Below are 16175 nucleotides of genomic sequence, written 5' to 3'. Positions count from 1 at the left end.
GACCTGATTGTGGTATATAAGGCATATAAGGGAGTGGAGAGGGAGGACTGGAGTGACTTGATGGTTTGGGATACTAGAGGACATGCAAAGAGGCTGAAGAAGAGTGCTTGTAGAAGAGATGTCAAAAAGTAGTATTAATGTATGGAACAGTCTGAATGAGAAGATAGTAAATGCATAAAATATACATAGATTCAAGGCTAAGTTGGATATTAAAAGATATGGAGATGGAATAGCACAAGCATAATGCACAACTAGGTAAACACACACACACACACACACACACACACACACACACACACACACACACACACACACACACACACACACACACACACACACACACACACACACACACACACACACACACACACACACACACACACACACACACACACACACACACACACACACACACACACACACACATTGGTATCTTTCTGTTAATGTGTTGCCTAGCTGCTATCTAAAGTAAAACAAGATAGATGAAAAATAAATAAAACCAGATAAATAAATGGAGTTATAATGGTAATGTATGGCTAACTAGAGGTGACTTTTCATGCCATTATCATGACAAAAAAATCACCTTAAACAATCTTGTAATGATATGTGAAATAGAATTAAATCTGTCATGGGAGTGAAAGGATTAAGGTAACATGTTTTTCATGCTGTAATCTTGACAAAAACCACCTCAAGCAATGCAATCTCATAACAGTGTCAGAAATAAATCTAAATCTGCATCGTGAGACTAAAAAGCTGCAACTAACACATCCCCTGCTGTGCTCCAGGCCACGGTATGCCCTACTGGACGAGTGTACCAGTGCTGTGAGCATCGATGTGGAGGGCCACATGTACCAGTCGGCCAAGGACCAAGGCATCACCCTGCTCACCATCACCCACCGACCGACACTGTGGTAAGCCTCACCTCACTCTGCCCAAGAAAGTACTGAAGGCTTGCTATTATAAAGTTGAGCATCTCTCCCAGACACATGTGAGAATGGGAGAAGTGTTCTGGAAAGTTTACTGGGAGGGAAAAGTGTTTTGGGAGGTTTGCTGGGAAAGGTGTTTGTCTGGAAGTTTACTGGAAGGGAAAGGTGTTTGGAAGTTTACTGGGAGGGAAAGGTGTTTATTTTGGAAGTTTACAGGGAGAGAAAGGTGTTTGTTTTGGAAGTTTACTGGGAGGGAAAGGTGTTTGTTTGAGAGTTAACTAGGTGTTCACTGGGGAGTTTACTGGCAGATCTTCATGGTACTGATGAGGGTGAATGTTGCAGTCTGTCTGTGCAGTGATTATGTTTCTTTTGATATACAGTAAAATCCCTCTCATCCAGCATTCGAGTATCCGGCAGCTTCAAGTATCTGGCACATTTTTCCCCGAGCCTTAAAATCAATAAAAAATCAATGTGTACTCATAAAATCGATTAAAATTCCCGCGTGAGGCATACTTTGTCCCCTCGCCACCAGAGCGCGCTGCTTCGCGCCATCCACGGCCCACTGCACTGTGTTTACTCAGTGACTCAGTCCCGCGTGTGCGCTGTTTATCGCCATCATGCCTAAAGTTGTAGAAAAGAGGAAGTGTGTTGTGCTTACACTTAAGCAGAAGGTAGACATTTGTCGACGATTAGAGAGAGGTGAAAGCAGACAGCAACTAATGGCGGAATATGGTGTGGGCTCATCAACTATTTATGACATTAAATCCCAAACGAAAAAGTTGCGGGATTACATGAAAGCCACCGACACCCCAAAGGCAGCGGAAAATCGTCACACACTGCAGTATCATCGTGGTGAAATGATGGACAAAGTGTTATACGAGTGGTTCAGCTTGAAAAGATCAGAAGGAGTCACAATTACAGGCACAATGCTACAACTGTGTGTTGGTGAGTGTGAGGTGGCAGCGCGGGTGGCGACGCACGGCACGGCGATCAGCTGATCTTTGTTATGGTAGATGCGTGAGTGTAGGGTGGTGATTGTGGACATCATTTCACTTCTATTCAAGTATCCGGCAATATTCAAGTATCTGGCATGTCAGCGGTCCCGTTGATGCCGGATAAGAGGGATTTTACTGTACAGAGACTTTCATTTTAATTGTCTCTTGATATCTTGAAAGGTTTTTGTTGAGTGCATACATGCAATGCAATATACAGTGAGTGATACTAGCCTCAAAGTCTTTTATCTAATTTACTTATTTATTTGGTGGGTCAAATTGGGCCAAGAGTGTGAATAATGTGTGTTTGAGTGCATGGTGCTTTGTCAGGGCCACCCTGTGTAGGATTGCCAGCCTGGTATATAAACATACTTATTCATTTGAAAATGTGTTGAATCCATGATGTCTGTAGGCTTTTAACAGTTCCAGCTAAAAGAAAGCTTTCAAATCTATTCTTGTAGTCGCAAAATGTGTTTTATATGATTACTCCCAAGGTCATGACAGATTGACACTCAGTCTCTCAAGTAGCATCTGCCATCACAGTGCATCTGTATGGAGACATTCCTCTATATGTAGTACAGGGATTATAGGAAGGCATCTTAAATACTTACGATGGCATTACTGTGTGCTGTAGAACACTGCACACATTGTCTGCCATGCCACAAGTGCCTGGCATCATGGGTTAGTAGGTAACCGGGTGTTGTGTTGTGTTGCTGCAGGAAGTTCCACACCCATGTGCTACAGTTTGATGGTGAGGGCGGGTGGAAGTTTGACCATCTGGACTCTGACAAGCGGCTCAGCCTGAAGGACGAGAAACACCACCTGGAGACTCTGTTGTCTGATATTCCCACCAAGATGGAGAGACTAAAGGTAAGAATTGTGTGTCTTGCAGATCATGTGTTTACTTTGAATCATCTTGTTTTCTGTAGCTGGTATGATCCCATAATTTATTGATCATGATTCTGAAAGGTTCCATATATGGTTATCCTACAACTTTGGATGATCCTTTTTGACTTTTCTTTAGCGACTGGCATCTAAGTGGCCCTTTTTTTATTGTTCTTTTTTTGTTGTCATAGGCCAATGTCCCTCTTATGTATCTTATATCAAGAAAAAAAAATGCTCACATGTGTCTGCCTTGTTCATCAGCTACACTGTCTTTACCAGCCTCCCTGCACGAGCTTAGACATCCAACATTCTTCTGTTGTAAAGGTTCTGAATGTTAAGTTGTGAAGAAATCCTGGTGAATATTTGTATGTAGATGCCTTGCTTTGTGTTGGCCATCTGTCTTTAGCGAAATGGCAGGTTTGGTGCATAGATTAAAACTTTTTACAACTGGTGTGCTTTGTTTGTTCTGCAGGAGCTGTGCAGCATCCTGGGTGAGGACTCCCTGCTGGTGGAGGAGGGAACTATCCCTGATGTAGCCAGTGACACTGCCTTGTCAGACTAAGGGAAGCAAACCCAAAGACTTGAGCAGAGATGACCACCCTCTCTGTGCTTGGCTTATCTCCCTGGCCAGTTGTTCTAGTCAAGATCCTGATGGGGATTGTACAGATTGCCAGTCTTGTACAGTGTTTTTATCAGAGTTTTTTGATACGCTGGGAATTGTTGGAATTGTATGTTATAATAGTAACATACTGTCAGAAAGTGTTATATTGTTGAATATTAACTCTTGTCCAAAGTTTAGCATAGCAAGTTCCTCTGCATTGTTTTGTAGAGAAGAAAATATATACGTGTGTCTATGTGAGTGCAGCAATACCAGACAGTTCACAGCCTTGAGATTCCAACAGCAGATTATCTCTTAATTGCTTTGTCTCTTTCCCTTTTATCATGCACCTGCCTCTTGGCCTCCTTCACTCCTGAGGTATGGTCTTGAGATTATCTAATATTAAAAGTTTATTAGCATTAGTTTTATATAGGGATGGAGCGTGGACTGAATTTAATGGACAGTAGAGTAAATAGAACAGAAATTAGTAAAGAAGACTAATAAAAGTACAGGCACATCACCAAGCTACCAGCAGCTGATGATCAGACAACCCCATTAGTCCAGATTGAATGTGAGAGGGAACTTCGAATGCCTGCCAAACTGGTGCAGCAGAATGGTTACTTTGGCATAATAAGACAGATCCTTATCCAAACCAGTGGTTCGGCTTGCTTTGCCCGTGCATGCATTGAGGGCTACATCACTTGGTGTGTCTGCTTCTTCCTAAATCAGACAAGACAAAATAAATAAGCATTATGAATAACCCCTACAGGATTATTAACATAGCCTAAACTAATGTATTAAACCTAAAAGGGCCTCCACTTCTCTTGGCCTCTGTCAAGAGGAACACAACCTAGCAAACCATTTTGTTTTCCATGCAGCAAGTTTGCAGTTGGTGTTGTCATTAGACTGATTAGATTCTGTGTTATGCCACCTTTAAAGCAACAAAGAAACTGAAAAAAATTATTTGAAGGTACAACAGATTCACTTTAAATGTTGCATCATTAGGAATTGAACCCCTGACAAAACACCCAGAGTAACTGAGTCTGACAAATTTCCGATCATGCCAAATGATCACCAAGTCTAAGTGATGTTTGACCAGTCATGACTGACTCATCACCACACACATGCACAGTTAGTGGAAGCAGTAAGGCTGGTCCAGGTGAGCGTCTCAGTGTTATGCAAGCAGATGGATCTAAAGGAGCTGGTGCAGTGGTGGTGTGTCTGTGGGTATTGAAGCAAGGGCCAAAGACTGCAGCTTACATGTTGGGGTATAAAGCTAGAAAGGGGATGGATGGAGGGACACAAACCTTTACATTTAAGGGAAGAATAATGAATGTTAGCAGCCTCCACTTTCCCTGTGAGATGATTTCTCTGTATTGTTAACTTCCAAAGTCTTGCCATGTTGTGTAGTGACCTGAGGTGTGGACACAACATTGGAGGAGTGGAGTGGCTGAAGACTTTCTCAATTATGCCTTGACTTCATAGTTTCTTGGCTGCTGGCAGCACTGTACTGCTGACAAAGCACCATACAATTACATTTAAATAATTAGTCTTTATATATTTCACATATCACTGGTATATCTGCATTTTTTTAGTTTCTGTTTGTACACTTTATATACATATAATTTTATAATTTCATTTATATATTATATATCATCAACATCCATATGTATATATTTTTTATAGCATAATGATACCGTGTGAATTTCAAATTTTATCAGATATATTTGAGATATTTAATTTCTATTATTATTATTATTATTTTTGTTATGAATTTTAGTTTCTTTCTTTTCTTCTTGTTGCTTCTAGATAATTATGTTGAGGTGTCAGTACAGAATGTGATCCAGGAATTTCCAGACTGTACCCATGCAGTGCCTGAGATGTACATTCATGGATAATAGCCAAATAGTTTGGTGCCTGTATTCCCACTGTGTTAAGTGTATTCTCTGGTTCTTCAACCCCCATACATGCTGAGAATGTGTCAGTTGTCAGGCTTTGTAATAACGCTATCAGCAAATCAGAGGAGCTAAAATTCAAGGAAGACACTAAGCAGTGAGTGTGATGTATTACTTGATTGTTGAACAAGACTTCATTTGAAGCTCTAATTATGATCCCCTCACCTGCAAGTAGTGCAGCACACTTAGCTTCACCCTCTGTCTTGGTCACCTGTGGACTATTTGGGGAAATGTTTGGTGCAGTGCACATTTGTACTTAAGTCTCCTCAATGCCATCAGATCATTATTTTTTTTTAGCTTGACCTTTACATTAGGAAACAGGAAGGAGTCACTGGGCATGAGGTCAGGGGAATGGGGAGAAAGGGAAATATCATAGGGAAGAGGAAGAAGACACTAGAGTTGGGTATTCCTAGAAACCCCTGCTCAAGGAGAACTGTTTGGGTTTTGAGGCAGCAGCAAATAGGCTTATAATCTGTTAATTATTCAGTCATTGCCCAAACACCATGTATCCATAACAGGCCAGCTATAATAAGGCTTCTGAGGATGGCAGTCAGCCATCTCACAAGAGTACAGCTTGAAAACAAGACTCAAGAAAATAAAGAGACTGAAAGGCAAGTTCACATACACAGTGCAGCTCCTGGAACATGAACATATTGCAGCTGTTGTGACCACAGCAAGTCCAGATGATGGATTTATGATGTGGTTATATAGCAAGCTAGTTTGCAGATAGTTTTTTTTTGTTTGCCAGCTGCCCATATGTTTCATTCTGACATATTCCCTCAGTTACCTTGAACCCTTCATATGAAAGTGCTGATTAGGTGAAGAATTTGCAATAACAGATGCCTTGTGAACAGTTCCTTCATATTAAGAAACAGCTCAGCATACTCTTGACTGTGGCCTTTTCTAGTCTTGCTTCCTTACATCTTTGAACAGTGAGAAACACTGGAATGTCTGATGTCCATCCTTGCTACATCACTTCATGGGTGGCCAGTGTAGGAGTGCAAACAAAACTTGATACAGAAGTACATGTGACCAAGTTTACCATTGTGCTTCTCATAAAGTATCACATAAAATCATTGATATTAACTACAAACATACCTGAGAATTAATGTTTGCACCAAAATGTCATGTGCCTCACTGGTTCATGAGAATTTCTTTAGTTTTATCAGGCAGGTCAGGTTTGTGCTGGTGCCTTTCAGTGTTCTGAGGAAACAGTAAGGAAATCCTGGATCACCTCTTTTCATAGTGAGTAAAAGCTTTGAAAATGTCTTTGCACATAGGTGGGAAAGGTGTTGATGTGTATAAGAAGGTAAAGAAGTTACCAAGTATTAGTTTGATCAAAAGATAGGAGTAACTGGTTTGAAAAACCAATGTGTATTACATGCCCTTTGAAACAAACTTTTATTGATGTGATATGTTAGTGGTGTATGAAGGTTCTACAGATTATGGTTATCTATTTATTAACACCTAGAAAGGAACTAGACTTTGTGATAACTGTCACTGAGAAAGGAATGTTATGGAATTGACAGCATTTTGACAGTGTAGTGTTTCTGCCACACTGGACTGCAGAAATGTGAAGCACACAGGAATCTCTTGACACTGCAGGATGGCAAGTATTGCTTTGCTGTGCTTCATGCTGTCTTTGTAGCAGGGCTGCAACAAATCATACCAAAGTTATTGAGCTCAAGTACTGTTTGTTCCTTTCTATAGAAACTTGTCCTTGCAGTGGATGCACTGTGTGAAATAGGACCAGTTAGCAATATATAGAATCGGCAAGATCCACAGATAATAAGAAAGTATCACATCCTCCTGCATTGGCAGGAAAATGCAGTTTGAAATATACAGATCATTATGTGTATATAGAACAGCTCATTGCATATGTTCATAGAGTAAGGTTATGTTGATGATGATGTGTGTGTGTGTGTGTGTGTGTGTGTGTGTGTGTGTGTGTGTGTGTGTGTGTGTTGACAGAAAGCTTCCATTATGGAGGGGGTGAGGTAACATAGGAAGTGGGGATATAATGTACATGAACAAGGTATGTTATTCTTTCACTGCTTGCCTGTGTGTGACTGGCAGTGCACATGAATCTTCTCCAGCTATTCCTGTCCTTTACTTCTTTTATTCATCTTTGTCTCTCTAGAATGAAGTGTGGCTGTGAGATTAACCTTTCATTAATTTTTACTGGGCAAACTTGTCACATTTAATCTTATAGTATAGCTGACACTATAGAGTATTTTATTAGTCTATTTTCTTAATCACTTGTGTTTCTGTATACTCAATCAAAAGCATGCATAAGGGCATTGCAGATCTGTGAGGCTCAGCTTAGTTTATTAATTTTTATTTTCATTTTTTTGTAAAGGCAATAAAATATTGTGTGTATGTACATTTAGTACCTCAAGAAGTAGTGTTTATGTTCCATGACATGTTTCACTGTACACTGCACACTAATTTAGTCACCTGAGGACTTGGGAATATAGTATTACTGCCACTGACTGATGCTATCACTTACTGATTGGTGTATGCATTCCCACTTTGTTTTGAAACATGGGAAACTAATGGTGTATTTTGACCAAAAACTGTGCTATACTATCCAAATAACAGCAGTCTTTTATTTTAGAGTTGAATATAAGTTCTGGTAGAAATAAAATGAATATAACAGAAAGAAGAAAGGACAGAAGATGGAGTAAGGTAGGAATAAGTTGATCAGTGAGTGAGAGCATGTCAGTAGCAGTGTCATCCCATCCCATTTTTTTCTTATTAAGTTTATACATAATATATATTTGTTTGTACTTGTGAAGGAGGCTGGTGTATTACACAAAAATGGGAAAATAGATCTGCTTGATTGCTGCTCCCCAAAATGTTTAGTAGAAAAGAGAACAGTAGGCCTGTAGTCTGGGTGAAAAGTTTCCCTTAATTTTGGCAGCAGTGATGGCAGATTTTCCCAGATGTCCACCTGTGTTATGTAGCAAGAGGCTGTAGACATCATCTTGGTAGTAGTACCTGATCTTGCCCCCTTCCACTCAGCATCAGCCCATTGAATGTATTGTATCCCATGCAGTCACCAGTCATGAGCCTCAAGAGTGGAGGGGGAGGGACTTCTCTGTCTGGATGAACTACTGTCTCCTCCACCAAAGTTTGCACCTGGAGCTGGGCAGGGTTTTGTAGCAGCATAATGGACTGAGTTGCAGGTAGCAGAAGTAAATATTCTGCATTTTTATTTGTAATGAGAATGCTGGAAGAAGAGAAAAAATAGAAATGAGCATATTAGTGGGATGACACATGTACATATATTATTTTGGGGACAAAGATAGAGTGGTAGGATTGAGATAGTTTGGCAGTGTAAAGAGGAAGGATAAATGGGGAGAAGAATGCAAACTCTGTGTGTGTGTGTGTGTGTGTGTGTGTGTGTGTGTGTGTGTGTGTGTGTGTGTGTGTGTGTGTGTGTGTGTGTGTGTGTGTGTAGAGGAGAGGAGTGGAAAGGAGTAAGTGAGGAGGAGGATGTTTGAGTTGAATCCTCTAGGCTGGTGGAAGAGGAAGATAAATGAGAAGGTTTATAGAGTTGTAAAGGAATACTTGTAAGTGATGGATTTAACAGAGGAAAAGTCAGGTGGGGACATGATCTACTGTTGTGACCCCTAACAGGAGCAACCCAAAGAAGAGGATAACAGTCTAACTATTGAATATTTGTAAGAGTTAGGAGTGAAGCAACTAGTGGTAAGTAGTGTGTGTGTGTGTGTGTGTGTGTGTGTGTGTGTGTGTGTGTGTGTGTGTGTGTGTGTGTGTGTGTGTGTGTGTGTGTGTGTGTGTGTGTTGTGCTCTTTGTATTCATTGCTTGTATGACTATTTAGGTAATTCATTTGCGTATTTTGTATATTGCTAATCTTTTTGCTGTATCAAGATATTCCACATAAATATTTGACTGTATTTCATACACTTAGTTTTATAATACCAAAGACCAATGATGAAAAAACTGCATTTTTTTTTTTTTTTTTTTAATAGCCTATCACATTTGCGGTTACAAGACTGCCAGGCTGCAAGTGCAAACTTCTGTTGACAACACCATTTCCCCTGTTTGGATGTGTGCATGTGTGTGAGCCTGTTAGACTTTCAGATGCAGCACACCTTGGAAGGAGGAGAGGGTGTGCAGGGTACACAGGAGGTGGTTACTCAGGTGATGTTTCAGTCATGTCAAAAATGTCAGTCTATGGATGGTAGTACCTTTTTGCCTTGTCTCAGAATGTTACACGCTCATGCTGTGCAGTGCCCTAATGGATTTTTGTGCATTTGTGGTGCCAAGTGTATTTAACACCTTTTTACCTACCGATTTTTGGGAATGCACAAGTATGTGTTATCAATTTTGTGTGTTTGTAGATTGATTTACCTGGACTGCATGAAGATAGCTATACTTGAGTACAGTTTGGTTAGGATAAGTCCATAGTTCTCAGATTGTTTTGCATGACACTATTCTGCTTCAGACAGTCCTGCATGTCCCCACCTAAATTTTTTTTTATAAAAGATTGTTTTTGTGAAATAATTTCATCACATGTTTTAAACAGTGATTTTTTGGGCAGATTTCATGCCCCCCTTGTATTGGATTGAATTAGCTTGCTTACTTTACCTCTCCTAACCTATCCTAACATAATCAAACCTTCCCAAACCTTGTCCATCTTAACCAAACCTGTCCTATCCTAACCTAACCTAATATAATCAAACCTTAAACCTTGTTTAACTTACCCTAGCTTAACCTAACCTGGCATAACCTAGTTTAACCTAACCAAACCAAACAAAACCATCTCTTACCCTGTCCAATTTAACTTAACCAAACTTTGTCCAACTTTACTTAACATATGTAATCTGGTCTAACCTAACCTAAAGTGTAGCTTGAGTGGCTCCAATTCATGTGATCTTTTGGTGTCTGCAGACAGAGTGTATAATTTGCATGGTAATAGGAAGACCATCTTGTTTAGTCTCCTTGGTGTAATTCTTGAGCAGTGTTGATGTGTGACTGTGAAGGGACACGTGTTACCTATCCATTACTTGTGCAGAGTGCTACCTATGACACCGGTAATGGGCCTGTTACCATGCATTATCTTGCAATGACCCATTAAGTAGTTACAGGTGCACACCTATAATGGGTCTTTGAAGTGATTAGCCCTGTGGTGGGCCTGTTAAGCAGCTTCTGTAATATACTATCATGTTATCTTAATTACTACAGATGATATTAATAAAAAAAAATATTGCTTATACTTTTCTTTACTCCTTATCTTTTTTTGTCAAGTGCAATAAATTGAGTTATTTTAGGGTTATGATAATGATATAATAATAATAATAATAATAATAATAATAATAATAATAATAATATTATTATTATTATTATTATTATTATTATTATTATTATTATTATAACAATTGTTGTCAAGTGTGATAAATTTAGTTATTTTAGGATTAAAAGGATGAAGCTGACAATGATCTATATGATTATGATGATAATACGTACTTTATAAAACGGTGATAATAATTAGCTTATTATTATTATCATTATTATTATTATTATTATTATTGTTATCATCATCATCATCATCATCATTGTTAATTATTATTTAGTTTTGTGGGGGTTCTTGCATGTGTCTGTCGAGCGGCCGGCATGGCACGGAAGCTTATCTCTGGAACACCGGGGCAGATGACAACAAAACTTGCTTCCAAGATCTTGCTTGACGCATTTTTATATGATACAGATTTCATAACTTCTTGGAGCAGGTGATGGGTGATGTACAAAAAGGGAAGGGTATATCTTACAATGTTTCTCAATATTGTCTTGGTACTTGTTTACCCTTCATAAATGCAAAATCATGAACTGGATTTACCCTGAGTTGCACCAGTGCATCACCGCAACTCATGAACTAAGAAGCTGATCAAGTTGAAATTTGTTGGTAAGTAATATGAGCCAACAATGCTTATATGAACGAGCCTGCAGATTTCTTCTGCGTATGCATACCACGAGGTTGGGAGGGGGGGATGAAAGATAAGGAAATAAAAATATGTAACCAGTTTTCTGCAGTTTTAACCCAGTTATTCTGGTCTCAGCGAAATCGAAGACATTACTGTAACGTAGCCGAAAGATTCAGACCTGTCCGTCTCTACACTATCCGCAGTATGTCGCTGTCTGCCAGCAGGATTTGTGGCAATCATCACTGTTCCAGACTTACCAAGTCACATGGATCCGGTGTCCAGGGGCCCTTGCGGGTTTATTTAGGTTTGTCTGTGAGGGACGCACAACAGACTAATCCTTCCTGAATGAGAGCACAAAGAAGGTATGTTAACTTTTATAGCCTACATTGTCGTACTAAATAACCTAACTAACCTAATCTTACCTAACCTAACTAAATCTAACCTAACTAACCAATCTAACCTGACCAACCTAAACCTAACTTTACCTAACCTAGCCGAAATAATGTGTTATAATAAATAAGAGGCCATATCTAGTAATTTGGTACAAGGTAGTTAGGTTACAGAGTAGTTATGTTAAGGTTAAGGTTAGGTTAGCTGATGAGGAGGCGGCGGCCAATCACGTGGGGAGACTGCTTGCACGTGCGCAGAATGTGTGGGGACTTTCCCCAGAATGTGTGCAGGCGTTCCCAAACTGCTCGCCACGCGGCTTCCCGTGGGGTGGGCAGTTTGCTCTATGAAATGCTCACAAGGCTATCAAATTGAAGATAAGCCTTGCTGGGTGTGGTGTCTCTAAATGTACCACTTATAACAAACTCCTTTCTTTCCATTTCTTCCTGCGTTTAATGTTTTAAGCTTGCCACGACATAGTACAAGACCACAACAAACGCGATCGTATTGAACTTACTATGATCTATAGTAAGTCTATTACAAGGAATTTTCGCTCATTAAATGTAATCTCAGCGAGACTTAACACGTGCCATTATACACAAAATGAAATGTACTGTCACTCAGACTTTTGAAATACAGTATTCCCTCGACTCACGGGTTCACCTATCGCATCCTCAGTACATCGCGGATTTTTCTGGCTAATATATGTAGGTAAATTTATATCGCGGACTCCCCAGTATATTGCGGGTTTCTGCGGCCGATTTGTATTTATGTGTGTATATATATATATATATATATATATATATATATATATATATATATATATATATATATATATATATATATATATATATATATATATATTAGTAAGCATTTTCTAGCCTAAAAATTAATTTCGGAGTGAATTTAGTGTTTTTTAGCTTATAATGGTGGTATAAGACGACACACAAACTAGTTACCAAACCATCTGTGGTGAAGTTTAGGTCAGTGAGCACCAGACAACTGAGATGGTGATATACCAGTACAATGAATAAAGTACCTTAATCTTGAAGCGCAAAACTAAACCTGAAATAAAATTCCCACCGGGTGCTTTTGTACATTTCCATGGAAAAGGATGGATGGGCGAAAATGGTGTAAATTTATAATGTTACTGCTAAGTCCGTCAGTCATACCGAAACAAAATGGCGCATTTTAGACACGACTCTGTCTTAAACTAATATCGTCGTTGATAAATTCCTATTATCGGTCATAAAATGCTATTACAGGGTTCACTCTGTCTTACCGCTCCTTATGATCGTTAGAAGTCTGTCATGATAATATGGCTGTATGTACCATAACATGATCCGCAACTGTTTTTTTTTTTTTTTATTATTATTATTATGAATAAAACAATAAATATTAGTAGCTATGTGTAAATAATATCCTTCTTTGAGGCAATAAAGTATTATTATAAATAATTGCCGGGAGCAGTACGATAAGTTTTTCTAAACTTTGCCTCGAGCGGCCTGCGTGTTGTCGAGCTGTTGGTCCTACCCTTCTCCTATATATATATATATATCATTTTTATTTTGATTAGATACGCTGTCCAACTTCTCCAAAAGTCGTAATGTGGAGTTAAAACAATTTAAATCCCAGAAAATAATGTTGGCGAATTGTGAGCGTGCGTTCTAGCTCCAGACGATGACAAATATGACAGACGACTTCTGATTGCCATAAGACTGACGGTCACAAACTCTGTTAGCCATGAAGGTTAGCTATGGTCGACCATAAGCAGTATGTAAAATACAGGCCTTTGTATTGGCAATTCCCGTAGGAAAAAACAAAACAAAACAACAACAACAAACATAAAACAGGCACTTTTTCACACCATTAATTCCTTCATCCAGTACATCACATTTTTTTCCAGGAACCCCTTCACAGCCTTAATTATCTTTTCATTCGTCTCTCCATACAGTTCCAGCAGGAGGCAGTAGACACCTGCCGAAACGATAATTACTCCCAGCGAGGTCTAAAGCACTGTTCAGTGGGTGCTGTGAACTTATCATTAAACCCAGCTGTGACCTCACTGAACGTTTCCCTTTGTGTCTCACAACACAAGGGGGCAGTCACAGCCTGCCCTCTAAAGACAACTCTCTTTCTCCACACAAAACTACAAGCACCTAATAACACACAACCTTCACTCAAAAATTTCAAAATTATTATGGCTACTCCTACACCAACCTCGGAGTCCCCATCTGGGGAGGAAACCATAAATGTCCCCAGGTCGGACTGCCTTTCTGTCGACGACTCTAAGTGTCTTGACACCCCCCCCCTCAACTTTTTCTTCATTAACTTCTGCAACATTCGTGGTCTGAGATCTAATTTTCAATCTGTAGAACACCACCTCTCCTCTTCTATACCTCATCTTCTTTTCCTCACTGAAACTCAGGTGTCTGAGGCAACTGACAGTAGCCCCTTTTCTGTTCCCTCCTACTTTCTCTATCCTAATTTTCGATCCAAAGCTGGATGCTGCGTTTATGTGCGCAATGACTTAACCTGCTCTCGTGCCCACGCTCTTGAATCTTCCGAGTTTTCCACCATCTGGCTACGACTACAGAGTCACTCTCATACTAAATTTATCTGTGCTGTATACCTCTCTCCTAACTCCTCTGACTATAAGAAATTCTTTGACTACTTAACTTCCAAAGTGGAGCACATTCTAACCCTCTTCCCTTTGGCAGAGATCTCCATTCTTGGAGACTTCACTGTTCACCACCAGCTTTGGCTTTCCTCTCCCTTCACTGACCATCCTGGTGAACTAGCCTTCAACTTTGCTATCCTCCACGACCTAGAGCAATTGGTGCAACACCCTACTCGTATTCCTGACCGTCTTGGAGATACACCCAACATTCTTGACCTTTTCCTGACCTCTAATCCTGCTTATGCTGTCACCCTTTCTTCTCCGTTGGACTCCTCCGATCACAATCTCATCTCTGTATCTTGTCCTATTGCTCCAATCCCTCCTCAGGATCCTCCTAAGCGAAGGTGCCTCTGGCGTTTTGCCTCTGCTAGTTGGGGGGACCTGAGGAGGTATTTTGCTGATTTTCCTTGGAATGACTACTGCTTCCGTGTCAGAGACCCGTCTTTGTGTGATGACCGCATAACAAAGGTGATAATGTCTGGCATGGAGGCGTACATTCCTCACTCTTTTTCTCGACCTAAACCTTCCAAACCTTGGTTTAACACAGCTTGTTCTCGTGCTATACATGATAGAGAGGTGGCCCACAAAAGGTACCTAAACCTTCCATCACCAGAATCTCATGCACTTTATATTTCTGCCCGGAACCATGCCAAGTCTGTTCTTCAACTAGACGAAAACTCTTTCATTAACAGAAAATGTCAAAACCCTTTAAGATCTAACTCCCTTTGTGATTTCTGGCATCTAGCCAAAAATATCTCCAATAACTTTGCTTCTTCTTCTTTCCCTCCTTTATTTCAACCAGATGGCACCACTGCTATCACATCTATTTCTAAAGCTGAACTCTTCGCTCAGACCTTTGCTGAAAACTCTACCTTGGACGATTCTGGGCTTGTTCCTCCCTCTCCTCCACCCTCTGACTACTTCATGGTACCTATTAAAATTCTTCGTAATGATGTTTTCCATGTCCTTGCTGGCCTAAACCCTCGGAAGGCTTATGGACCTGATGGGGTCTCTCCTATTGTTCTCTGAAACTGTGCCTCCGTGCTTGCACCTTGCCTAGTCAAACTCTTTCAGCTCTGTCTGTCAACATCTATCTTTCCTTCTTGCTGGAAGTTTGCCTACATTCAGCCTGTTCCTAAAAAGGGTGACCGTTCTAATCTCTCAAACTACCGTCCTATTGCTTTAATTTCCTGCCTATCTTAAGTTTTTGAATCTATCCTCAACAGGAAGATTCTTAAACATCTATCACTTCACAGCCTTCTAGCTGATCGCCAGTATGGGTTCTGTCAAAGCCGCTCTACTGATGATCTGGCTTTCCTTACTGAGTCTTGGTCATCCTCTTTTAGAGATTTTGGTGAAACTTTTGCTGTTGCCTTGGACATATCAAAAGCTTTTGATAGAGTCTGGCACAAAGCTTTGATTTCCAAACTACCTTCCTACGGCTTCTATTCTTCTCTCTGTAACTTCATCTCAAGTTTCCTTTCTGACCGTTCTGTTGCTGCTGTGGTAGACGGTCACTGTTCTTCTCCTAAATCTATTAACAGTGGTGTTCCTCAGGGTTCTGTCCTGTCACCCACTCTCTTCTTATTATTCATTAATGATCTTCTAAACCAAACTTCTTGTCCTATCCACTCATATGCTGATGATACCACCCTGCACTTTTCCACGTCTTTTCATAGACGTCCAACCCTTCAGGAAGTAAACATATCACGCAGGGAAGCCACAGAACGCTTGACTTCTGATCTTTCTAAAATTTCTGATTTGGGGAGAGCAAACTTGGTATTGTTGAATGCCTCAAATTCC

General features: G+C 40.0%; 1 protein-coding gene across 1 annotated transcript in view; it reads left to right on the top strand.

Annotated features, from left to right (window-relative positions):
- LOC135090056 (ATP-binding cassette sub-family D member 2-like) overlaps window positions 1–10596 on the top strand; it is a 50097-nt gene extending 39501 nt beyond the window's left edge. Inside the window, exons 9-11 of the mRNA XM_063986312.1 lie at window positions 786–911; window positions 2638–2788; window positions 3276–10596. Coding sequence (XP_063842382.1) covers window positions 786–911; window positions 2638–2788; window positions 3276–3365 — 367 coding nt within the window. The 3' untranslated portion in view covers window positions 3366–10596. The remainder of the gene's footprint in view (window positions 1–785; window positions 912–2637; window positions 2789–3275) is intronic.
- Window positions 10597–16175: the final 5579 nt, after the last annotated feature.

This window comes from Scylla paramamosain, chromosome 34 (genome assembly GCF_035594125.1).
Source record: "Scylla paramamosain isolate STU-SP2022 chromosome 34, ASM3559412v1, whole genome shotgun sequence".
In the NCBI taxonomy this organism is placed as follows: Eukaryota; Metazoa; Arthropoda; class Malacostraca; order Decapoda; family Portunidae; genus Scylla; species Scylla paramamosain.
Note: the sequence above shows the minus strand (reverse complement) of the source record. Positions and strands in the feature narration are given on the sequence as shown.